The sequence below is a fragment of the Lissotriton helveticus genome, chromosome 7, assembly GCF_964261635.1.
Source record: "Lissotriton helveticus chromosome 7, aLisHel1.1, whole genome shotgun sequence".
In the NCBI taxonomy this organism is placed as follows: Eukaryota; Metazoa; Chordata; class Amphibia; order Caudata; family Salamandridae; genus Lissotriton; species Lissotriton helveticus.
The window spans coordinates 557,318,295-557,344,654 of NC_136068.1; the positions used below are offsets into that span (position 1 = coordinate 557,318,295).

At 43.5% G+C, this 26,360-nt stretch overlaps 1 protein-coding gene across 1 annotated transcript in view; it reads left to right on the top strand.

Annotated features, from left to right (window-relative positions):
• The first annotated feature begins 855 nt into the window (after positions 1-855).
• The window catches only part of LOC144768738 (uncharacterized), a 376,353-nt gene continuing 350,848 nt past the window's right edge, over positions 856-26,360 (top strand). The window contains exon 1 of the mRNA XM_078652621.1: positions 856-947. Within this exon, the coding sequence (XP_078508747.1) occupies positions 908-947 (40 nt within the window). The 5' untranslated portion in view covers positions 856-907. The remainder of the gene's footprint in view (positions 948-26,360) is intronic.

The following is a 26,360-nucleotide window of genomic DNA, read 5'->3' on the forward strand; positions in this document are numbered from 1 at the left end:
AAAACTTTGTGAGAATTGGCTAATAATCATGTTTTTTCAAAAATAACTGTAAATATTCAAGAAAAAAAGTTTTCAATTTCACAAACCCACCAAAGTAAACCCATGTTCTTCAGGAGCCCAGCGCTGATCGAACTAGCCAGGGAAATCACTGGACAGAAATGCGGGTGAAGCAGGCATGTTTTCCATGTTTGCTCTGAAGTCATCATGTCAACCTAACGAGAAATGTAATTAACCTCTATAGAGGTGGTGATATATGCGCGCGAATTATTGGTTTTTTCTGTCACTCCAACGCCTGCTGTAAAGCAACTTTTCATCTAATTGTAAACTACACGGAATTCACCATCTAAACACATTCTTACAACCTGATGCCATTATAGGCAATCTCGACTTTCCACCGACACAGCTGGGTGATCCTGGACAAATCGTGTTACACCGCCATGCCTTGGCTGCTTTATTTGGAATCATTACGGAGCTTAAAAGCGCAACGCCACCCAAAATATTAAACTCTATTAAAATGAAGTTGGCTTTTACACGTGGGTTGGTTTCGGTTTAAAAATCACGTTTCTTATATGGGAACATGTCACTTCTTTAAAGTTGGGCGGCATTTCCCCATTGTCTTAGTCTTATTATTTGGCTTTCATCCTATAATGCTGACAACCCCAGTCTCAGCGCGTGGATGACACGAACAGGGTTGAAGAACCAGCCAGTCCGGTATTATGTAAACGCTAGCGTGGCACCGAATTCGGCGATGCACGAGTTAAACATAGGGCACGCTTTAGTCAGCCAATCACACCAACGCCTGCAGCACCTTCATAATCCAATGAATTACTCCCCAGACTCAGAGCATGTTAACCATCAACAACTGGGCAGCGCACTCAGACGGCCGGACACCCTCTCCACACACACCATGCACCTCGCTTTTGGGGCCACGCTCTTTGCGCTCTGGGGTACGTACCACTGAAACCAATGCATTGACCCGGCATGTTCTGTGACTTTTAAAGTGTGGAAGGCGCGTGGGTGTGGGAGCTGCAGTAACTGGAGGGAGACTGCATTCCAGAAATCTGTAAATCTTGGAGTACTAGTGTGCCAAAGGAAAAATGTGGTGTCAGCTGACCCCTCCTCCCCACCTGTGCCCATGGTAACCGCTTTTAAATTAATTGTGGAGTGGGTAAAGCTACAGAGAGAGCAAGAAAGCCGAGGCGTGTTTCTCTGTGACCTTCAGAGTAAACAGATCCACTGTCTGTTATCACCACACATGATATGAGGACGCGGGCGCATCTCCAGGACGAAGGACGTGTTTTCGAAATTGGCAGAAGTGGGGAGAAATGATTTAATTTGAGGCTGTGCTGGATAAAAGATGCGCACGCCTTTCCTGCATGGCGGGGGCATATTTGAGAGCCGTGCCAGTGTGTGCCATCGTTTGTGGACGTTTTATTTGATGTTAAAAATCGAGTCTTTCGAGTTGTGAGCTCATCGTTGTCAGGTGAGCTGAATGCAATTGGCACTAAAGAACAAGCATCGTCAAAGACTGTAGGCCTGTGCGTTTAGTGTAGTCTGTAGAGAGTATGCGTTTGACACATGTAGAAGACGTTTGTGTAGTTTTTGCGTGTTTGTGGGAGTGTTGGGCGTCAGTGCGCTCTTTGTTCAGTGAACCTAAGTTCCCCCATGTCAGGAGTGTTATTTATTTTTTGTTGAAGGTGAGTACTAGGGTTGAGTGTGATATTTGTTTGGTGCACAGAGCTGGTCGACTTGCCGCAAGTTTGATGATTGTTTGGGGATTAGGGGCTGTACGCATGGCGTGAGTTTGGTGATTGACTTCTGTAGTGGGTTTGTACATCTGATCTGGAATGAGTTCGATTGTTTTTGGTGATGTGGGGTTGCACACGTGCAATCACTTTGATGTTTGCTTGTTAATTAATAGGGTTGTATACTTGCGATCGTTCTAACGTTTATTCATAGAGCTTGGACAGTGCCATACATTTATTTATATTTATACAGCTGTATATTTGAAGTAACTCGGATGGATATTTGGTGAAGAGGAGTAGTGCTCTCTTCCCACGCGTTTGATGATTTATTTGGTGAAAGAGGGTGCGCCCTTGTCAGAATCTAATGATTGTGTGGTGACGCAGTTGTACACTTAGCATTAGTTGGATGATTGTTATTTGAAGCGGGGCTGTGCATCTGCAGTGAGTTTGAATATTGTTAGTGATGCGATGTTGCACTCTTGCAATCGGTTTGATTTTCTCTATAGGGCTTGGACAATTGCCACGAGTTTGATTACTGTTTGGGGGGTGTTAAGACAGAATATCGCATCAAGAATAGCAAAGACAAAACATCAAGAGCAAAAATAGTGTGAGAGTAAGTTTCTATAGGAAAGCAAAGGTTTACTACATATAACTCTGTGTATATGTACCTTGATGATATATATATTATCGATATATCAAGTCAATCTATACTTGCATATTTGCACTTACTTTCTCGATATTTTTCTTTCCGATATTCTGTCAGTGATCCGAACTGTTGTACACTTTGCAATAAGTTTGATGACTATTCGGTGAAGATGGGTTGTGCACTTGCAAAGAGTGTAATGATTATTTGTTTTTGGGGATTGTAACATTTTCAGAATTTGGTGATTAGTTGGTAAGATTGGTTAAACTCTTGAAATGACTTTGACGAGTGCCTGGTAAAGAGGTGTTGTACATTGTAAAGAGTTTGATATGTGTTTGGTGGAAGGCGGTAGTGAACTTGCCAAAACTTTAATTTTTGTTCTAGAAAAGAGAGGTGGTATGCGCGCCTTGAGCTTGATGATGGTATTGTGATGGTATTGTACATTAAAGATTATGTTGATGACTGCGTTAAGAGTGGTTGTATACTTGAGGTGAGTTTGGCGATTGTTTGGTGAAGATTGGAGTGTCGCTCTCCACAGTTTTCTCCATCCATCCTTCAGGACCAGACGGAGAAGTCAAGTTCAGCCCTGGCAAAATAGTTAAACCATCCCCCTTCCTTCCTTCATTCTGTCCTTTTCTCTTTCCTCTCTTTTTCCTCTCTCTCCTCTAAAGCACCCACTGTACATGCTGCAATTGTCGGGGGGGGGGGGAGGAGGGGGGGGGGGAGAAAATGGCAGAAATGCCATCAGCGCCCCCCTCCTTAAAAACCAACCCCCAGTGGGTGCAGCCTAAATGGAAATGTCCGTGGATTACACACCCTTCGCTCCGCCCACCATTATGAATACAAATTGTATATGAAAGTTTAAACTAAGGAGTTTGAGTACCCCAACATTAGTTTACACAATTTAGTAATAATAAACACCACCACACAGTCTCATGCGCTCAGCCCAGCCAGACCAGTGCACAAAACACGCAGATCAGCAAGTCGTGTCAGTGCAGACGCAGGCTCCACAGAAAAGCCTCAGAAGCATGCACGTGCGCGGGCTGCCCCACAGAATAACCTCAGAAGCATGCACGTGCGCGGACTGCCCCACAGAATAACCTCAGAAGCGTGCACGTGCGCGGACTGCCCCACAGAATAACCTCAGAAGCATGCACGTGCGCGGACTGCCCCACAGAATAACCTCAGAAGCATGCACGTGCGCGGACTGCCCCACAGAATAACCTCAGAAGCGTGCACTTGCGTGGACTGCCCCACAGAATAACCTCAGAAGCATGCACGTACGCGGACTGCCCCACAGAATAACCTCAGAAGCGTGCATGTGCGCGGGCTGCTCCACAGAATAACCTCAGAAGCGTGCATGTGCGTGACGTGCGCGGGCTGCTCCACAGAATAACCTCAGAAGCGTGCACGTGCGCGGGTTGCTCCACAGAATAACCTCAGAAGCGTACACGGGCTGCTCCACAGAATAACCTCAGAAGCGTGCACGTGAGCGGGCTGCTCCACAGAATAACATCACAGAATAACCTCAGAAGCATGCACGTGAGCGGGCTGCTCCACAGAATAACCTCAGAAGCGTGCACGTAAGCGGTATGATTCACAGAATAACCTCAGAAGCGTGCACGTGAGCGGGCTGCTCCACAGAATAACCTCAGAAGCGTGCACGTGAGCGGGCTGCTCCACAGAATAACCTCACAGAATAACCTCAGAAGCGTGCACGTGAGCGGGCTGCTCCACAGAATAACCTCAGAAGCGTGCACGTGTGCGGGCTGCTCCACAGAATAACCTCAGAAGCGTGCACGTGAGCGGGCTGCTCCACAGAATAACCTCACAGAATTACCTTAGAAGCGTGCACGTGAGCGGGCTGCTCCACAGAATAACCTCACAGAATAACCTCAGAAGCGTGCACGTGCACGGGCTGCTCCACAGAATAACCTCAGAAGCGTGCACGTGCGCGGGCTGCACCACACCGGATCTGCTGGAGGCCTCACACAGTGGCATAGCAAGGGGGTGCGGTCTGCCCCCGGTGGCACGAGTTTTGGGGGCAGAGGCCTCCCCCGCTCTTACCTGTGGCCGTGTGGTGCAGCCGTTGCGGGACTCGCCACCCCCTCCCGTGCTGTTCATGCGGTGCGGCCGCCGGGCTGCAAACGCATTGGCCGCCACGGGCCACCGGCCTCACAGCCAACTACCGCCACAACCGCTTCAAACTCTCCTCAGGGCGTCTGTGGGGTGAGAGTGGCACTAAATCTCTGCACAATTTATGGCAGCATACATTATATTGCGTGTAATACAACTTTAAAATAATGTCTTGCATATCCACCACAGTGCTTTCAGTCTTCGCACTATAGATACTTGTCACCATGCCCCACAGTACAAGAAAACAACTAAGGAGTGACTTAATGGTGCTATGAGCAAATAAATAAAGCCAAGCACATCATAGGAGAAAACCTTCCACCAGCAGTGATAAGGCGATAATGGAAACAAACACAGGGAAAAAGGGGGAATACACATACAGAAAAAAAGGCAACAATTCCTATTTATTTAAGAAGAACCCCCACTCACCCTAGTGGTGACATGCTTCATCATGGGGTTCCCACTGGAGGAACCGAATGTCCCTCCAGTGTGCTTCAACGCCTGATTTACAGCGGAGCAGGTTGTTGTGAAATGAACTTACTAAGTATGTGTTTAAGTGCAGGTGATAGTGAAATATTAAAAAATATTAGTTGTACCAAAAACAACTTTATTTGGTGGTCAGCTAATATTATTAAAAACAATGTGTGGGATATTTACTAGTGGTAGTATTCCTGGCCACTTATATCCCTTCAAAAGCAGGTCGACATGTTTCAGCTGTCTCTATTAATTCATGCAGCTTTCTTCAGGACCAAAAACGTGTGTATCCCTGGTGGTCCGCGCTCGCTAAGGCGCGTCCAACCAGTGGATATATGTGAAAAAATGATTTTTGTAAAAAAATACCGGTAAAGTTCGGTTTCTGCACCCTGGGTTTTCCAGGGGCCCAAAAGATAGCACGATACTATGGTGCTGGCATCAGTGGGCTTAAGCGGGGGAGGCTCTCTTCACGCTACAGCCATTCGCTGGTAACGACTCGCCTCCAGGAACCTACTTTGTCCGCTGCCGCCCCACACATACTTAGTAAGTTCATTTCACAACAACCTGCTCCGCTGTAAATCAGGCGTTGAAGCACACTGGAGGGACATTCGGTTCCTCCAGTGGGAACCCCATGATGAAGCATGTCACCACTAGGGTGAGTGAGGGTTCTTCTTAAATAAATAGGAATTGTTGCCATTTTTTCTGTATGTGTATTCACCCTTTTTCCCTGTGTTTGTTTCCATTATCGCCTTATCACTGCTGGTGGAAGGTTTTCTCCTATGATGTGCTTGGCTTTAGTTATTTGCTCATAGCACCATTAAGTCACTCCTTAGTTGTTTTCTTGTATTTATGATTGGGGATATAGGAGTGATCCTTTGTTAATCCTCCCTCTCTTGTTGTTAATATATACCATACCCCACATTGCCAGTCCGGATTCAGTTCTAAGACTGGTCGTGCACACACTCCACGCATCTGCAGTGATTGGATTGACCAGTTGAACTTTCATAATGTAAAAGAGCGCATTTCACACCGATTACTTTAACTTGCATCTATTTTTCATTTAAGGTGCCTGCGTTATATTGTATATGCATTGAAGTGAATATGGAATGCCAACACAATAGTTGCAGAATATTGTGTTCGTTTTAGCCATGTCTCTGGCCCACCCATTCACTCACGTACCCTACCCCAATGCACTCAATATCACAATTTCCATACTTTCTTTGCACTTCAACCACTGAGTAAGAAGCTATCAAATCCAGACCCGCTTCCAACAGGTTATGATGTGAGACACAAACATGCTGTAGTTACACAGCTCCAAAGACTCGTGTAGGCTGGCTGCCTACCGTGTGAAAATAAGACACTTTGATCATATTCGGCTTCTCCTCATACAGGGTACGATGCGAGACACAAACACACAGCCACTCCCACAGCACCACCATCGCACATAGCATATGGAGTGAAAGTGAGACACATAATCATATACTCCAAACATGTCTCAGAATGTTCTAGGGACACCTCTCACAGGCTAGAGGCGGAGCCCTTACAATCTTTCATTTCCACCTCTCACAGGCTAAACGTTTAACCCTCAGAATGTCCCAACTTCACCTTTCACAGGCGAAATTGTGAGCGTTTACAATGTTCCTACACAGCCTTTCACAGATTACAGGATAAGCTCTTAAAGTGTTCCCAGTCGGCCTCTCTTAGGCTAAAAAATGAACCCTCTTAATGTGCTAATCCTACCTCCCACAGGTTAAAGGGTGAACTCTCACACTGTTCCAACCCCACCTCTCACAGATTAAAGGGTGGGCCCTCACAAATGTTCCAAACTCACTGCTCACAGGCTAACAGGTGACCCCTCACAATGTTCTAAGCCCACTCTCAAAGGTTAAACCATGAACCCTCACAATGTTCGCATTTCACCTCTCACAGGCTAAACGGCGAGCCTTCGCAATGTTCCAACCCCACCTTCCAAATCCGCCGCTTACGCTAAAGGGTGACAGGTCACACCATCCCAGCATCTCTCCGAACATTTCAATACAAGTGACGTCACACAGCCGGGCCCTCTCCAAGGCTGCACACCCACCCCACACCTTAAAATATGACAATCTGCATGAACCAGAATCATTGAAGGAAAACAAACCGTATGACGATACCACGTTAATCTTTCAATAGTTCTCTCTCTGGTGTTTTACAACAAGCCCTCGCGTGCACGGTTGTGTAACTGCGGAGTGTGGTTTGCATTCCACTCGCACAAGAAACGGAAATAATAGTCTCGCTGCAGCATACACACAACTTCCCCACACCCTGTGAGGCGTCCATAGGTTCGGATAGCGGCCTCAGTCAGCAGACGTCTGCTCCGCTCTCCCTAATCCAGCCAGGACCGCCGTTCTTTCCGTGGTCTGCGGTTTACCATTCACCCGTTTACCGCTCGTCTGGAAACCTCGGGAAAGGTCACATTTTCCGACTAGAGTTTAATCAGAGTTACACACCGGCACTAGCGCGCCAGATTCACGTTTTCCACGTGAAACACTCTTATTTCGACGTGGTTACGCTTAAGACGCGCATTGGCGTAGAATCAATGGCGTGGCAAAGATGCAAAAGCCATAAAACACGCAAATAACATGGACCGTCTCCAGGTTAGGTAGTAAAAAAAAAGAACATCTGTATTTGAAGTGCAGAGGGTCCCTCACATCTCCGAGCCCTGGTTCCAATACACCTTCTGCACTGTTTATCGATAGCTACACCCCTGTGCAGACTCCCAGTCGTTCCTGAGCCCTCCGAAAATGTCAGATTTTCCTATATGACTCCAAGGCACTAACTAGTTCACCCGAATTCATTCACTTTTACCGTTTTAATAGCATTTCTCAGATAGTGCTCCAAATTTTGCTTAAATTTCACACAGCTGGCGCTGTGGAAACATCAGACTTCCATGAAATTTGTAAAACTGTTCAATGTTCTTGTACTTATATCTCAAGTTTACAAACCGCACTTCCCGCCGAAATTCAAATTTTCTGATTTAACTGCCTTTTCGCTGATCGTTGTAGTATCTTACTTTTGTCTTATTTTCATGTTCAATATTGCCATGGAATCTCCAAACTTCACTGAATATCTTGTTCAGCACATTTTTGTAAGCAGAGTCAACCTGCGGGTATATTCGATGCTGGTAATCAGTTACAGCTGAAATGCTGCCCTCTTCATAGTTTTGCCAGGTTGTGGTGGCTTCTCCATACCATACCATACCATACCATACCATAACATAACATAACATGACATGTATCCTTGATTGGCAACTTGCTTAAAATGGCTTTTCATGGAAGTGTTTGTGTTTGTGTAGTAGGCTTTTGCGAGGATGCTTCTCCTACAAGCTCTTCGTAGAGGGGGCAACAGTTACTGTAAATTAGGTGAAAGAGACATTGTTGCCTCTATGATTGGCATGGAGGAGCAGTGGTATGCATAGGCAGGGCCTGCTATGATTGACTGCATATGCAGGAGTCCGATTGGTCATGTGCCACAGGTATTGTCTGTAGTGAGCTATAGGGACGAACAGTCTGTAGAAACCCAGGCAGCGAGATAGTGAGTTATAGAGTATGCCGAGAAGAGTAGTAAAGACGCCATCCGGTGTGGGCTTTGGCCTTGCCCAATCTGGAGGCGGGACACTAGCGTCATGAATCCCTCATGGGATCCACTGTCTTGGAATGGCTTTCCTGACGTGCAGGAAGCTAAGGGCTGAATAGGCCAACATCAGGCCAACTTGAGTTACTCCTGGGCAGATGCCCTAGAGGTTCCGTGTCCCCGGGATCTCTCTGTAGGCATGAAAAAGGACTATAATGTCTGTGCCTTTGATGTACAGTGCCAGTCTTGCCATTCAAAGAGCTCTACTCAGACCTGCAGGGGACTTGTTGTGGTGGCTCGCAAGGCTCGGGCTCCTTCAGGAGTGGAGCATGGTCGCCACTGCTTAAGCGTGGAGCAGATAATAGCCAATGTGTGGGCAGGATATGCCGAGTGGCCCTTTTGGTCAAGTGGTGTCCTTTGTGATAGCTGCAGTGTTTGGACAGGACAGTGTTTTAGCCTTGAAAAAAGCCACCCTAGACACTTGTTAATCCAGGTTTGCGCCATAAATACCTAGTGTAATGGTTAGCAGGGAACACTTGCATTCTCCTTTATGAAGTGGAGGCTGCGACTTTAAGGATCAGGAAAAAGGCCTGACAGCCTGATCCACCAATGCAGATTCCTTAGTCTTCTCCTGCTACAAGTCATGTTCAAAATATCTTTGTGGGCAACAGACAGTAAACTGTGGCAAATTGCTTTAGATTAAGTTAAACTGTCAATAAAAAACATTCTCTTTATTTACTTTTAATCTAATTAAGGGTTCGTGTTGGCTTCATGAGATTATTTAATTGTAATCAATTCTAATTGATATTAATTTATGTTTAGCAATGGAAATCAGTTAATTATAATAATGCATTTATTTTTACTTAATAAAGGTTTTGGATTGATATTGGGGCTATGATAAGAAACATTATTTAATTTATTTTCAATTGATTAAGATGTATTCTTAATATTAGGATTAGGGTTGGAATTAGGTTTAAGTAAAATAATTGAATTTAAATATAGTAATTAAGGTTCAATGTTATCGCAGCAAAAATATTAATTTAATTTAATAATAATTTACTTCGATTTACAATGATTAGAACTTAGATTTAGTGTTAAAGTTACATTTAATTTAATTTGACTTAAATGCATTAAGTGTTAATATGGTGGTTACATTAAGGAAAATAAAGCAATTTATTTTATTTTGTTGTAATTTAAATTAAGTAAGTCTTGAACTAGAGTTAGTAATAATAAGGAAAAAATAATTTAATTAACTTATAGTTAAACTCATTAAATAATAGGGTTACAATGAAAGTTAGATGAATAAAATAACACATCGGTGTAAAGTAATTAAATCATTTGACTGTAATTAGAAAGGTCTAGGCAGCCGTGGATGTATATTTTTGAGGTTCAGGTAGTAGTAAAATGCATCACAACCACACCTTAGTAATATAATAGCTGTCGATATAGTGCAGCCAGCGTTGTACTATAGAACTGTTCAACAGCACCCCATTCTCTATAGCATGAACACATTATAAAACTTATAATATGTTTTCAATGATAGAGCCGGTAGAGTAGAACTATTATTGTGGCTCCCACCTGATCCCCAAAAGGAAGTTCCCCCTATCTGCATTATCGTCTTGTTTGGTGTTATGCTGGAGGAAGAGAGGGCCACTCTTGGTGATGTTATATTTTTGGAGCCCCTAAGAAGAACCTTGATCTTACCACACCCGAGGTTTAGGCCCCTATTGCCCATCCACAATACCACCACGACCAGACTATTCCCTAGCACTTTGATTATCGAGGACCACCATGTCCAGTGTCATAAGATTGTGCATTATCTGCTTACATCCGGAGAGGAGTGGACGAAAGAAAAGAAATGTTGGAATGTATTGCCCAACTGTCACAACATCAAGTGGTGGTTAGATGCGGTTACTAGAGCAACAGCTCACATGCTGGCAAGATGGCCAAGTCAAAGCTTCATGCAGTGTTCTGAAGTCTTAAGGAAGGGCTAGTCTTCAATGCTTCTGAAGATAGATCATTGAGTTCCATAGAAACAACAAACATATTGTATGAAGCACTCCATGTAAATACTCAAGCAGTGATACATACATTTCACCCTGGTGGCATTTGTTTTGCTGCAAAGTGTACTGAGAACTGTGTGTGTGATCTTCTCACTGTATTCTTTAAGGCCTAGCGTAACTATCTTCATCGTTCCCAAACCAGTAGTGTTAATGAGTAATCGCAGTGGTGCTTGGCAATAATTGTACCAGAGATTTCATTTCAGCAGATTGCTTGTCAGACTCTGGAGGTCAAAGACGGGCTACTGGGTCACAACCATAGAGGGGGGCGGGCAGGGGGGGTCGTTTGTCTCTGTGACCTGGACAATCTTCTCCTCCTGCATGGTCCAGCACCCTCTTTCCTTCTCTGAGCAGTCAGGATTTCAGGCACTACTCAGGCCCACAGCTTTTTGAGAAAGTTGTGCACACTTCAGGTCATGTCCCCTCAACTTGGGTAGACTGGCTCTCATGCGGACACCAGCGATCGTCTCACATGAGATCTTTGAGTGCTGTGGGGAGCACTCCCTTCCTTGATCAAGAATAACTTGTACCTGGTACAAAGTGGGGTACCTTGTTCCCCTTTTCTATATTAATTTTCCCGACGTGGCATGTGAATCACCTGCCTATGTCCCTGGAATCGTTTTAAGATGATTCCCTCTCAAATGCCACTTTTTGGCTGTAGTGCAAACACGGCCTGTGTGCAAGGGAATGGAATCTCAGCAGGTAGTGATGATGCCGACTCCAAGCCGTAGTATCCAAAACATGGACACAATCAAATGGGAAGGTCCTTCACATGGCTGTCATCAGCCTTTCTAAAGCAGCATCCTAGTGGAGAAGTGTGGCTCACTGGTTAGAAGCGGCAGTCCCTGAAGCAGAGATCAGACCCGGGACCAGGGTTCAATTCCCGACGCGGCAGGGTCTTGCGCTCAATGTCCGCGGACTCGATAATTCTCGCCTCGGCGCCTACTCTAATCATGAGTCCCACGCTGCAACTCTGGGCAATAGCTTGCTTAATCTCCACAACGGCCCCAACAATGCTGGGATGCCTGGCTTCACCTTGGGGGTGCCCAGGAGGGGAATCTCACAGGGAGAGCCAGGAAGGGTTCCACAGAGTTATACAGCGCCGGGACGCCGGGACGCCCCGTTGCTGGGGCAGCTGTGCGCTTTACAAGTATACTACATTTACATTTACATTTGTTCCCTACCATTCACGATATGACAATGCTCAGGAAAATGTAACTAGCTATGCCTTGCTAACAAAGTCCTCATAAGAGTTCTACGGGTAGCTCCGCTCCCACCCTTCCACACTTCAGTGTCTGGGTCTCCATCCTTCAAGCAGAGCATTGCAAGTGACATCCTTCCACTGTCTGGGAAAGATGTATCCTTTCTCAGTCTTGTGCCATAATAAACCAGGGTTGTCCAAAATAGATCAGAGTAGTCCCAACAAACATATTCACATTGCACACTATCTCACTGTTATATATGTGCTGCTCATATGCAATGTACACATATAATTGATATGCACACAGGATATCAGGCCACGGCTCTGGGTGCCTCATAATGAACTTTTACCTGAGTGGGGCCTGTAGACCACACCCCTCTGGGACAGAGAAAAAAATTCTGTTGAGGACTGTTGATTTGCAAAAATTGGTAAACTACCACACCACTTCATATCAATAACCCAGGACATTGGACAATAGTCCTTGTTGACACATAACCAGTGTTGCACCCTGGTAGTACCATGGACAGGCCTAGGCTGGAATGAAAACGTTAGACTAGCAAGTTAACTAAACTGGTTAAAAGTTGAAATACCAGTTTCACATGCAGTTGTCTCAATCAGGGCAGAAGTGCACACCAGTATACCATGCATGAGACATTCATGTCCCAACTATGGTTATTTACTTTCAGCTCTACTTGTGATGCACTGATGGTCTGATTTAATATATTCTTCAAAAATACAGATAGCAGGGCTATCTACCTGATTCACCATGGAAGAAATTCATTTTTATCAGGGATTATGTAGACTTATTAGCATTTAGTTTAGCCATCATGTTTTTAGGTCTTCTGAGGTGCACATATTGGACTTCGAAGTAAATTCCTTTTTGAGGGATTCCGAAGTAAATTCCCTTATGAGGTTTGCAGGAATCAGGACAGTCTCTAATGGTGTGTCCAGCACAAGTGAATACTCAGTCATAAAACGACTGGTTTGTACTTGGAGAGGGGTCTAACCATGCCAATAGTTAAAAAAAAAAAAAACTTGTGGGTATAAGATATGGCCTCCAGTGTTGTGTTAATAACCAGTTAACGAGCCCAAAAATGTGCCATATCATCCAGTAGGTTATAAACAAATTGATCAATATGGGCAAAAAAGACGAATTAAAATCTCTTTTTAGGAGACCATGAAATTGTCCCAAGCCTTTTTTATGCTAAAGTGTGTCAGAAGGCAACAGAAGACCTGGGCTGTTCTATACTTAGGGCACAGTGGCCCTGTTTGTGCTGCAGTGCACCTTTAATGAGGTGCACCGTGCACAAATGAGTACAGTGTACTGTATTACAGATAATGCGTTGCCCCCAAGTCAGATGTGAACTTGCAGTCTTCCTTAGGCAGGCAGTGAGTTTGTGCAATGCAGAGAGGATGCTGGAAGAACCATTCTATCCTTCACAGTGCAGGCAGCCCCCAGCGTGCACTTTAAAGGGGAAGAGAGATCACCCTGCAAGCGAGTGTAGTGGGTGACTTGACCCACCTGAAGGTGGGTGTCTGGTAGGTCCATGGGATCCCCCTCTCTCCCTTTCAGAAGCCACGCTCAGGCAGGCACTGGCTGCAATTCCTTCCTTACAGCCTCTATTCCTCTGCTACCATGTCCATAGCACGGTGCATGCAAAGCGGCAACATGTTACTTCCTTAGTATGGAGCATTGCCTCCATGGTAATGAGGTAAGACCCTCTTAAGATAGAGCATATGGTATATGTGAACTGGCACTATCTGTATTACACTAGGTGCCACACAAGCGTCTGCAGCTCATTCTGTTATACTACAGTGCCCTTGGGGTGCAAAAATGGCATACCGTACACAACCGTAGCACCCTCTGGTTTTATATGTAATACAGCCCCTGATTTCTACTTAGCAGCCGATGACAGATGATAATAATTATGTATATATACAATTTCTTTTTTACATGCATGCGGGGAGCCGTGCGGGGAAATAGCAGACATTGGCTTAGAAGGTGGAATGTGATTACTCCCATAAATTGAGGAACCTAGGAATCTTAGGAGATTGCCCAATTGTATATAACAATATCAGTTGCAAAAAGATTATCCAACAGAAATATCATTTATAAAAATGTTGTCACTTCAGCTGCAGTCACGCTTGATGTGCGGCTCCTGCCGAAAAATTAGAAAAAGAAGGCCAGGTCCCGGGGCATACAGAATTCTTAAAAAGTACGGGGGCGCAGGGGGCCCTCCCTCCTAAGGCTCTTTTAAGCCCTAGGGACCACTACCTCCCTGGGGCTAACTGTAAATAAATTGAGGGGCCTCACAACCGCCCTGGGGACCACCACCTCCCCAGGGCAAACTTGATAGTAATGGAAGGGATCGTGGAGCCCCCCCCCCGGGGACCACCACTACCCTGGGGCCAAAATGCCATTTAAAAAGTGGGAGGGGGCCACGTGCCCCCCCTCCTGGGCCATATAAAGCCTCTCACATACCCATTCACTCACCCATACACCACTGACCCACCCACTCACTCACCCACACAGACACACACAGTCACTTACTCTCCCCTACAGCCACTCATACAGCCACTCACTCATACAACCACTCACACACCCGTAGAGCCAGTCAGACACCTACTCACACATGTAAAGTTTTTTATTAACCGAATAATAAATTATTACTCCCTTACTTACTTACCTACTCATACATGGATACACATAGGCACACAGCCACTCACATAATATGTTGGAAATAGTTTCACTCATTGGTAGTACACAAAGTTTTGTAGTGTCTTAGTATATATGTTTAACACTCAGAAACTTTTGGAAAACACTCACACTTACTGGATGTTGGCATCAGTGATGTCACTGACCATGTCATGAGTGATGTGATATGTGTGGTCATAAGCAGTGCATTGCAGGGGTCGTCTAAATTACAGTTAGCTCAGGTAACTATAACGGCTGAATTTCTATGGTTTTGTATGAGTGAAATCTGAGCCTAACTATAATGTCCCTGTAACCTTTGTTTTTTTCAGTGAAAAAAATATATATTATATTTATACACACAAAACAGCCTTCTTTCGGCACACAAAAAGAAGAACGTTACACATCGGACTTCAGTGGTAGCAGGCACTTTATTCAGTGCACAGGTGTGTGGGAGCCTGCTTTAAGTACTTATGTCTTGACGCGTTTCGGCTCAGGTTGAGCCTTGGTCACAGGTGAGCCATCCCTCTGATTGCGGCATTGCGTGACTTTATAGGCCAGTTGAAGACTACTAGATCTCAACGTAGCATTAAGGTACTACAAACCCCAGGATGCACATTAAAAGTATCATCGCAGTATTTTGTTATTCCTGTAGTTCGATTACCCTTTGGTATTCTTTATTACAGAGACAGTTCAGTCTTTAAACTTCATATATTTTTACATGTAATGTGCTCATTATTTAGATCATAAATTAGCCATGTCGGCACAGTAGTAATGGTCTCATACAGCGCCTGCATACCTTGAAATCATACGTGAAAGACCAATGTTATTTTTCGCTCTTTGCCCACTGTCAACTCAAATCAAATGGTTGGGTTCATTCCCGTACTTCTTTTGTCTTGGAATAGAACGGGCAGGTTAGGCTCCCATAACATTTAACTTCCAACACACTTTTCCTCCGCAAGGGAGCCCCGACCTCTGCAGGGTGGCCTCAACATTCGGGAACAGAGCACCCCTTGTGTATCCAAAACAGCCGCACACTGGACTTCAAAGGTACCAGGCAGTTTATGAAATACTTGCTGTAATTCCTAAAGTCCTGACGCATTCAGCTCACGTTGAGCCAAGTTCACAGGTGAGCTATCCCTTTGATTGCCATATTTCTTAACTTTGTATGCTAGTCAAAGACAATAAGATCTCAACATGGTCTTAAAGTACTACAATCCCCAGGATGCAACAACAAGTGAACAATGGAGTGGCGGTATTATTATTGCCTCATCGGATAAGTAAGGCACTAAAAACGTAGCACAATATGAAATTGATTTCTGGAGGTGAGAATGCATTTCGTGTTTTGCAAAGATGTGGCATATGTTAAGTTGTGCAGAAATTTAAATTGGGGACCAGGACAATATGGATGCCATTAATGAATGTATATATGAACCAGTGGCTATAGTGGGTATTGAATTCAACACCGTCAGGATAATTTTGAAATAGGACTGTCGATGTTTTACTAAGCCAATATATGTCTTGAGGTGTCCAGGTTTGGCAAGCCATGTGACTTGGATTTAAATACATATTGATGTTTCAAAAGAAACCCTCCTCTTTGTCAATCATGTGACGAAGACCTGCATAGGGTTGAAATCCGTTATCAGACTATCTGCTGGATTAAAATACTTGTTGCACAATACCGGCTGGTGGGCTAATTTTTCGCTCTTGAAAGGATGAGAGCATTGTGAGCAAGTTTTGTGAGCAGCTGCTCCCCGTGCCTCCCCCAGAGTGCTACTTGCCATTAGACCGAATGAAATAAACGGAGGTTTATTGCAGCAGATTTTGTGTCCGTGATTGCTGTCCGGCTTCGAGTGTGAGACGGCCTTGGTGCATATATATATATATATATATATATATATATATATATATATATATATATATATATATATATCCGCGGATTCCTCTTCAAATCAGGAAAAAGGACGACAAGCCACACCACCAGGTACCGGAAAGATTGTTTATTTTAGGGCATAAACAGACGCGTTTCGAGCTCACGGGCTCTTGGTCACATGACCACCATCTTTTTCAACCTTGTTTATATAGTGCAAAATAATAGAAAGGAAAGAAAGTTTCCGTGTTTACAAACACCACACGGAAACTTATTTTAAAGTGCAGTTTCTTAAAATCATAAATAAAGAAAACTCAAATAATGCACATTTCCCAAACGTTTGGTATTTAAGTTATTACAAATATTCAAAGGGTTTTAAACCTCAGAAAACACGCGAACAAATTGCATAAAGGTATAGTACCCATGTTGCCTTATTGAGAGGACAGGTTTAGAGAGAAAGAGGGAGCGAGAGGAGTTTAAGAGAGGTATGGATAAGTTAAGAACGAGTGGTAAGTTTAAGTTGGAATAACCAGTGGTAAGTGGGAGGAAGATGTGAAATATTGATTGATTGGTCAAGTTTATTGGGTCTAGTACCCATTTCATCATGCCTCCATATAGTTAAGTATCCATATCATGATTCAATATAAATCAGTGGGTGGCTATAGTCTCTATCTGATCAAAAATGAGTGAAAATAAACTATTTCATAGTTGATATCTTCCCAAATTATTCTATCCCGTGCTCATAGTCGTAATTTGATATTTCTCGTGTATCGGTAGTGCCCATATCAGTATTCACTATTAGTGGTTTTTCTTATCAGGACGAAATATGTCACTAGAGGGAAAGTAAGAAAATGGAAATAAAAAAAATTCATTAGTTCAAATGCAAATTCGACAGATAAAAACTATTTAGACATAATAGCATTTTCCGCATCGTTATCCTCTCTCAACATTTCAACCTATCATATTATCATAGTTAATCAAATTATAATTGATATTGCGTAAACCAAACATTATTAGAATCTAAATCATAATTTAAAAAAAAATAATACGCTACATGTCATGGAATCGGAGTATCAGTGAAGGGGGTTTAGGAAGCTTACAGTTTACTTATTCACAAGTGTACATACATCTCCTCGTCAATGTTCATCCCAAAAGGTACGATACATCCTGCTTGTAAAATGAATTTGGACTCTGCTCTGCGTAATGCTGTTAGACGGTCTCCTCCTCTGATATGTTTAGGGATTGAATCAAGAGCGAAGAATTTCGCCTTAGTCCAGTCTCCATCATGGTATTGATGGAAATGTTTGGCCGTGCTATATGCAAAATCTTTGTTCGTGATTGCACGCCAATGTTCCAAGATTCGCTTTTTCACCGGGAAGGTAGTTGAACCGATGTACCATTTGCCACTAGGGCAGGTTACTACATAGATGACATAGTCAGTGGTACATTGGATGTTTTTAGTGATTCTCCATTTTCTCTTAATTCTTTTGAGTTCAACCTCCCTTACATTGGTGCTGTGGCTACAGGCCTTGCATTTACCACACTTGAAAAAACCACCCTTTGCTGCCAACCATATTTTTTTCTTATCTAAGTGACTTTGCACTATAAGGTCTTTGATGGATCTGCCTTTTCTGTATGTTATGGAGGGGTGTGGGTCTAATCTTTCTTTTAACACTTTGTCCTGTAGAAGGATATCCCACCTCCTTCTTATTATCTGGCTGAACGCAGAGGATTGTGTATTATAGGTAGTTATCAGTCTTATAGGAGATTTGGGACTTTGTTGTCTGGCTGTTGAGTCTTTAAATAATGCATCCTTCCGGTCAATGAGGGCTACCCTATCTTCACCTTTTTTCAGTATGTTAGCGTGATAACCTCTCATTTTAAACCTTTCATGCATGGTTTTCTTGTGTTTCGTGTATGTTTCATCAGTGCTGCAATTTCTCTTGGCGCGCACAAACTCACCGAAAGGGATTGCCCATCTGAAACTGGGGGGGGGGTGACAGCTTTTGGAGTGGAGCACAGAGTTTCCTGCTGTTGCTTTCCTAAAAATCTCTGTTTCAATCTTATTGTTCTTGATGTTGAGTTTTATATCAAGAAAATCGATTGTTTTCTGGCTATGTTGCATTGTAAATCTCAAGTTCAAGTTGTTCAAATTGAGTGCATCCACAAATTTAAGTAGCTCATTTTCACTCCCCTCCCACACAAAAAAGACATCGTCTATGTAGCGGAGCCAGACATTCACGCATGTAGTCCAATGCTCCAGGTCCTCACTCCTGAGCACCTGCTCCTCCCACCAGCCCACCAATAGGTTGGCGTAGCTGGGGGCAAAGTAGGTGCCCATCGAAGTGCCCTTGATTTGTCTAAAAATAGACCCATTAAACAAAAAGACATTTTCTTCAAGACACAATTCGATCATTTGGAGTAGCATTTTGGAGTGGGCTTCCAAATGTCTACTTCTGGTTCTAAGAAAATATTCGCAAGCCTTCAGGCCATCCCTATGTCGAATGGAAGTGTATAGGCTTTCTACGTCTAGACACACAAGCCAAAAATGTGACTCCCAATTGATATTCTCTACTTTTTGTAGAAAGTCTTTGGTGTCTTTTAAATGTGAAGTCAGATCTTTGACATAGTTTTTGAGAAAGTGGTCAACATAGTGCGAAACATTTTCTAAGAGGCTGTTTATGGAGGACACAATAGGCCTTCCAGGTGGTTGCATCTGGTTTTTATGGACCTTTGGTAACAGATAAAAGGTGGGAGTAGTGGGATTTTCATTGATGAGAAATTTAGTCTCATCCCAACTCAGTAGTTTGTTCTTCTCCCAATCACGGATATTCTGATGTACCCTATTCATTAGTTTACTCAAATAGGAGTGGTCCACTCTGGTGTAGCATGTGGTGTCAGATAATTGCCTCATGGCTTCTTTTATGTACATTTTCTTATCCCACAAAACTACATTTCCTCCCTTATCTGAGGGTTTGATGACGATTGAATCGTCGTTCTTTAACTCATTTAATGCCACCCTCATACCTGGTGTGATATTCTGTTTGCCCAAAGGTCGGTTGAGGAGTTTCAACATGTCACTGTTGACTAGGTCATGAAATAGGTCTATGTTGTCTCTGGGTAACTGGGGTCTGTATCTAGATTTGGGTCTGAACGGTGTGGTTACAGTAGAAACATTTACTTCTAAGTTGGTGGATGATAAATCATCAGGTGCGGAGACAACATCTGTGCCCTCTTGGGTGGCAGGGACCTGGGATTGCGTCAGATCTATCCTACCTTCCTCATGCAGGGTAACTAAGACATTTTGCAAATCATTGTTCTGGCTTACAATTACAGCGGTATTACTAGACAATTCTGGATCACATTTCTTATATGAGTGTATTTTATGTAATTTAAGTTTTCTCACAAACATGTACATATCTATGCGCGTCTGCGTATAATCAAAATGAAGGTCAGGACAGAATGTTAATCCTAGTCTAAGAACTTTTTCGTCATCATCAGTTAATTGTCTATTTGATAAATTCATTACCGTTAGCTCTGAAGTCTGTACATCCATTACTTGGTCTTCTGTGTCTGGCTTTTGTTTCCCACTCCAGTAGTTCCTGAGTTTGTTGCGTCGTTGCCGTCGTTTCTTGCTTTTACCTTGCCTCCTCGGCCTTGATATCGGGTTCTCCCCCTTATGGATTGTTCGTTGGCCTCCATCACGAGGCGCATCTCGTCGGAAAAAAACGTTACATTAAAGTTATCTTGTGTGTTTGTATCGGTTGAACTTGCTTCAGAGCTCAGGCTGGTTCCAGATTGCCACCGGTCTTTATCTGCCATTCCAAGTGCTTTGTCTCTTAGTAGTGAAGAACGTGCCTTATCAAACTTTTTAGCAAATGTCAGGATTCTCCCTGACTTGTAATCCCGCTCATCACGCTCAAATTTGCGCTGTTTTCTCGCAATCAGATCTTTTTCAAATTTTTGTATTTTGTCATCCACAATTTGTAGGGTTTTTGATACCTCTGTTTGGTCTGTTTCCTTAGCTAATTGGTCAAGGAGCGATTGTATTTCTTTTAACAGTTCCTCATGCTCCTCCCAAGCATTTTTGACCAAAATTTGCATCATTGTTTTCGAGCATGCATTGGTGTTCTCCCGCCATGCCTTCAAAACTTCAGGTTTTGGTTTGTTTAATGTTGGAACGATAAAGATACGCAAACCGCGAGGGACTCGATCCATCTCTATATAGTTCTGTAGAGATGTCGCCTCCCACCAGCGGCTTAGTTCTTTTTTCTCAGGCGTTCCAGTGCATGTCCCTTTTGTTTCAGTGATGCCACACCAGGGGAAGTGATTTCAGCCGACCCGGTAGCTGCAGTTCCATCGGGTCCTTTCTGTTTCCTAAAGATGTTTTCTGCCGAGGCTTCCCGCCCCTTCAGATACTCCATTGCCCAGAATGCAGTTTGGTCTTCCGACCGTGTTGGTACCTGGATGCGTCTTCGACAATAGTTGTCTGGCGTACCCTGGCTGCTGCTGCTGCTGCAACGTGTTGCACCTCTCTTCAAGCGCGGTTAGCGCGGTCAACCCCACGGCGTAGGAAGTGCAAAGATAAGAAATTCAAGGTCTTAATCCAGCATAACAGCTTCTGGCAGCCGGCGGGCAGGGATCTTGACTCCACGTCAATTTGAAATGATTGCGCTATTCCCCACCCTTCCAAGCGGGTCGGGGCTGGTCTCTCGAGCGGGCGCCACCGCTCAAAAACATCCGCGGATTCCTCTTCAAATCAGGAAAAAGGACGACAAGCCACACCACCAGGTACCGGAAAGATTGTTTATATTGTATATATATATATATAGAGAGAGAGAGAGAGAGAGAGAGAGAGAGAGAGAGAGAGAGAGAGATAGATAGATGTATAGATAGATATAAACATCAAAGGAGCTTATCGAGAGTGGAAGGGAGTCTGACGTAAATTGAGCGTGATATATATATATATATATATATATATATATATATATATATATATATATATATAGATATATATTACCTACTGGCGGTCGCCAGTAGGTATATATAGTTAGGATCGATTTCCATAGGGAAATCGCAACATTCTATTTGGAATAACTTTGGCGCCGGTTGAGCAATCAGGCTGAATTTTACAGCAACTTTGCCTCGCGGCTCTCCGCTCCTTCCCTGAAAGTTTGGGGGGGATTCGTCAAGCGGGGGCTGAGATAAAAGGGGGGTCCCAAAACGTGTTTTCCCCATGTTAATTTCCATAGGGCGGTCTGTCGCAGTTTTAGCTCGAACGGCTGAATGGATTTGCACCAAACTTGGCAAAATTGTAGGGACTGGTAGCCCGATGTGCCTTTGCTATGTCTCAAGATATGTGCTCCAGTGGATTTTGAGTAATTTAGGTTTAAAAAAATTTATATATCTGTAAGCGCGCCCCGGTACGCGTAAAGGGGAGCGCTAAGGGCGCGCCACGCGACTTGCGCACGGCAAGCTGATTGGTTCTCGGGTGTCTGTAAACATTCGAAACAGTCAGCAGCGGCCGCCATCTTGTGTCTCGGTAGGATTGAGATACAAGAGGTGGCAAAAATCAAAGGGGGAAATGAGCAAAAGGGGGCAGGGTACACCCCCCCTGACCCCCTAGGTTTGATGTGGGGGCCATAAAAGGGTCCCGTGGGACAAAAAAAAAAAATGTTCGATTTTCGCGGGGGGAGCGCCCGGTACGCGCACCGGGGAGCGTACCAGGGAGCGTACTTAGGTGAAAAATAGTGAAAATAATAGTGTGAAATAATCATTTTGAGTAATTACAGTTAGGGTAGCACTGAAAAGAGCTTTTGGGTTCTGTGGTTGTTTTAGGTACCTACAAGTGAGTCCCACACACACCCACATGCACACAACCCCACACCCACACACCCACACACTCCCCACACACACTTCACACATGCACACTTCCACCCACAGTCAAACACCCCACACCCCCACATCGACACCTTACATATCCACACCCACACCCACATCCCACACACCCACACTCAAACACACACCTCACCCCCCTTCCACCACACACACACACACATGCACATACACACAAATATCTCACAGACACACCCCACACATCCCACACACACATCTCCCCCCCCACACTCACAGAGACAACTCACAGACACATCTACACATCTCACACATACATACACATCCTACACATATACCTCCCACACCCACACACACCCCACACACACCTCACACACCCACACTCCCACTTACACTCAAACACCCCACAGTCACACCCACACACACACCTTACATACCCATATCCCCACCCACATCCATATACCCCACACACCTATACACCTCATCCCCCCTAGACACACACACACACACATACACACCTCACAGACACCCCCCGCACATCCCCCACACACACCTCCCCCATGTCTACACATGGGGAAAACTAAGTGAAACACTAAAATAATAATTTAAAATGCTTAGAGGTAGGGTATCTCTGAATAGATTTGTTGTGTTGTTTGGGTGTTTTAAGTACCAACATGTAGGTACCAATGCTGAGTCTTAAAGTCAATGTACACCGTCTCCTCTGTAGATAATTTGCATGTTGTTACAGAAGTTATTGTGGTATATGGAATCTATACCATAGTCTGTCAGGGAAGCAGAAACAACATGGAGGCAGGAGATGAAAAAGAGATGTCAAATACACATTGGAGATAATATAGTGGGAGAAAGGAAGTAACTATGAGCAAAATTATTATGTAACAGAAATACGTTGCACAGTATACTATAAGTCTGAGTTTATATTATAATCAATTTGGTACTAGTTTATGAATTACATATAATAATGAATAATGTCTCGAACAATTTTTGAATATTAAATATAAATTTATTTTTCTGATTCTTTTTCAAAATTTAATAGAACGTCTAACATTTGAATGTCCGAAATGTCTTCTTTTTGACTGAACATAACTTCCAACATTTGACTGTCAGAAACGTCCTCATATTGAATTAAGAAATCCACAGATTCTACACATTGTAGAAGTTCATGGTCCCGTGATTCATCCATGAATTCCAAGTCAATGGGTTCAATGATTTCCTCATTGTTCATCTCTAGGACAATTTCAAAGGAAATGTTCTGTTCTCCTTCCATTTTTGTGCTGAAATTTGCATTAAAAAAAAATCAGTAGAAATATGGCACTGTTGGGTTTAAGTTCAGACAGGTAGTTTTGATTTTTTAATAGTGAAATTACCTTTGGGCAATGTATGGCAACAGGCAGGAAGTAGAAATATTAAAAAGTGCCTGTGAAGAAGCGTAAGTAAATTCATAATTATAGCAGAGAAGCCTAAGTCAATCTAGAAATATAACAGAGGAGCCTATCTCTATCTATAACTATAGCAGAGGGACAGTAAATAACTATCAGAAAATGTTTTTAAAAAATAACTTAAAGTGCCCCTTACAAATTATCAACTTACTTTACAGAGAGGTGAAGAAAACAAAATGCGAAAATCCTTTCAAGATGTACCTCAGGTAGTTGTAGTCAAAATGGCCGTGTTTCCCTCATTTTTCATTTATATTCATGTACATAACCAATCAAATGTCAGGAAAAAAAAATAGAAAATGAAAGTAACATTTTAATTGGTTGTCAATTCTAACACTTCAGATGTGTTTTTGTTATGTAATTTACCTCAGGATATTTAGACAGGGCTACAGGCCAAATGGCTCAATGGAATTCCACTTTATTTGGGAAAATGGTAGGGACTGGTATGTAGTATGAGCTATTCTATATTTGGTGAAAGTGTCTCCAGTGGTTTTTATGTAAATTAACTTTTAAAATTTTTAGGGAGCGCTTCCTAGTGCGCGCCCCGGTACGCGTACCGGCAGCGCTACGGGAGTCCTCCATTTTGTGTTTCGGTAGATTTAAGACAGAAAATGGCGGACAAACAACGTTGGGAATGGGTATAAGGGGGCATCGTAGGCACTCCTTGACCCTCTAGGTTTTCTGAGGGGGTCTTAGGAGGCCCAAATAGGCAAAAAGAAATTTGTTTTTATTTTTCGCGGGGGGAGCGCCCAGTACGCGCACCGGGAAGCGTTCCAGGGAGCGTACTATAGTGAAAAATAGTGAAAAAAGTTGTAAAAAGATAATCATTTGGAGTGATCAGAGATAGGGTAGCCCTGAAAAGGGCTTTTGGGTTCTGTGGCTGATTTAGGTACCTACAAGTAGGTACCAATGCACAGTCTTAAATTCAGGAGGAATATTCTATTCCCTTCATCTGAGAAGTGCACACCATCTTCTCTGTAAATATCTTGCATGTTGTAACGCAAGTTGTTGTTGTATATTGAACCCATTCCATAGTCTCTCATGTAAGCAGAAACAGATTCATTCACATGTTTCCGTGCTTTTTCAAATTGTGGACAAAATTGGTTGGACCACTTCCATTTCTGCCTTTGGCATATATTGGAATATACTAAGGCAGTTTGTGGAAAAAGTGCCATCAATTGCTCAAAGGTGTCCTTTAAAAGCATTTCCAGACCTACCCCAGTCAAAGTGCCCAAGTCATTTCCTCCACAGTGCATAATTAACAGGTCAGGGTGTGGCAAATGCAAAAAGGTTTTCACCAATGGAATCAATTGGTGACATTTTAATCCTCTGTGGCCAATCCATTTTATGTTCACGTTTGATAAATCAAGGTTGTGTAAATTTCTGGTACTAGCATACCTTTGAGCCCAGTGGATATAGCTATGTCCAATAATCCAGACAGAATACATGGTCAGAGGAGATTCTGGTGCAGTTAGATGAAGTGTGGAAAAGAAATGGCAGTTGGAATAATAGGAGTTTGCAAAAAAAAAACTGTGGAGTTTCAGTGCTCTTGAATCACAAGCAATGATTGGTAGAAGGAGATAGGTGAAAACTGAAAGTTAGGGTGCATGGTTGTGTTCTGTGTAAGAAGTAATTGAATGGTTAAAAAAAAGTTATTTAAAGAAACCTTACACCAGATAAGCTGGTGTATTTGCAGGTCAAACATCCTTGCAGAGGTGATTTGCAACATTGTAGAATAAACTTTTAACCCTGGGAGCTCAGTGAGGAGGGAGTTGCTATGGTAACAGGTAGAAAGGGCTGAGGGGGGAAAGTGTGTTGGTTTGAAAATAGAGAGGGAAGAGTTTTAATTAGTTAGGATTTTTTTGAATAGGGATTTCTGAAAATTCTATGTTGAATAACTTTGGCGTTGATGGACGGAATTGGTTGACATTTTCAGGAAAATGGCACAATTTGTTTCTGAGCGTCCCCTGAAAGTTTGGGGGCGTTTCGTCAAGCGGGGGCCGAGAAAAAAGGGGGGTCCCAAAACGTGTTTTTAACATTGAGATTTCCATAGGGCGGTTGGACTCACTTTTAGCTCGAACGGCTGAATGGATTTCTATGAAACTTGGCAAAATTGTAGAGACTGTTTGCCCGGTGTGCCTTTGCTAGGTCTCAAGATATGTGCTCCAGTGGATTTTGAGAAATTAACGTTCAAAAATATATATATATCTGTGACAGCGTCCCGGTTAGCGCCCCGGTTCGCGTACCTGACGCGTAACGGAACTTTGCGAGGAGAAGCGGATTGGCTCTCCGGTGACTGTCAACATTCTAAACAGTCCGGTGCGGCCGCCATCTTGTCTCTCAGTAGGATCGAGAGACAAGAGGTGGAAATAAACGAAGGGGGAAATGAATAAAAGGGGGCCTAGGATTGATGTGGGGCCTATTGAAGGGCCCCGCGGGGCAAAAAAATAAAAAAATAAAAAAATTCGATTTTTCGCGGTGGAAGCGCTACCCGGTACGTGAACCGGGTAGCTTACCGGTAGCGTAACGGGAGTCCGCCATCTTGCGTTAAGGTCTAATTTGGACACAAGATGGATGCTAAACAATGCTGGGATTGTGTAAAAGGGGGCAAGGGAGACATATC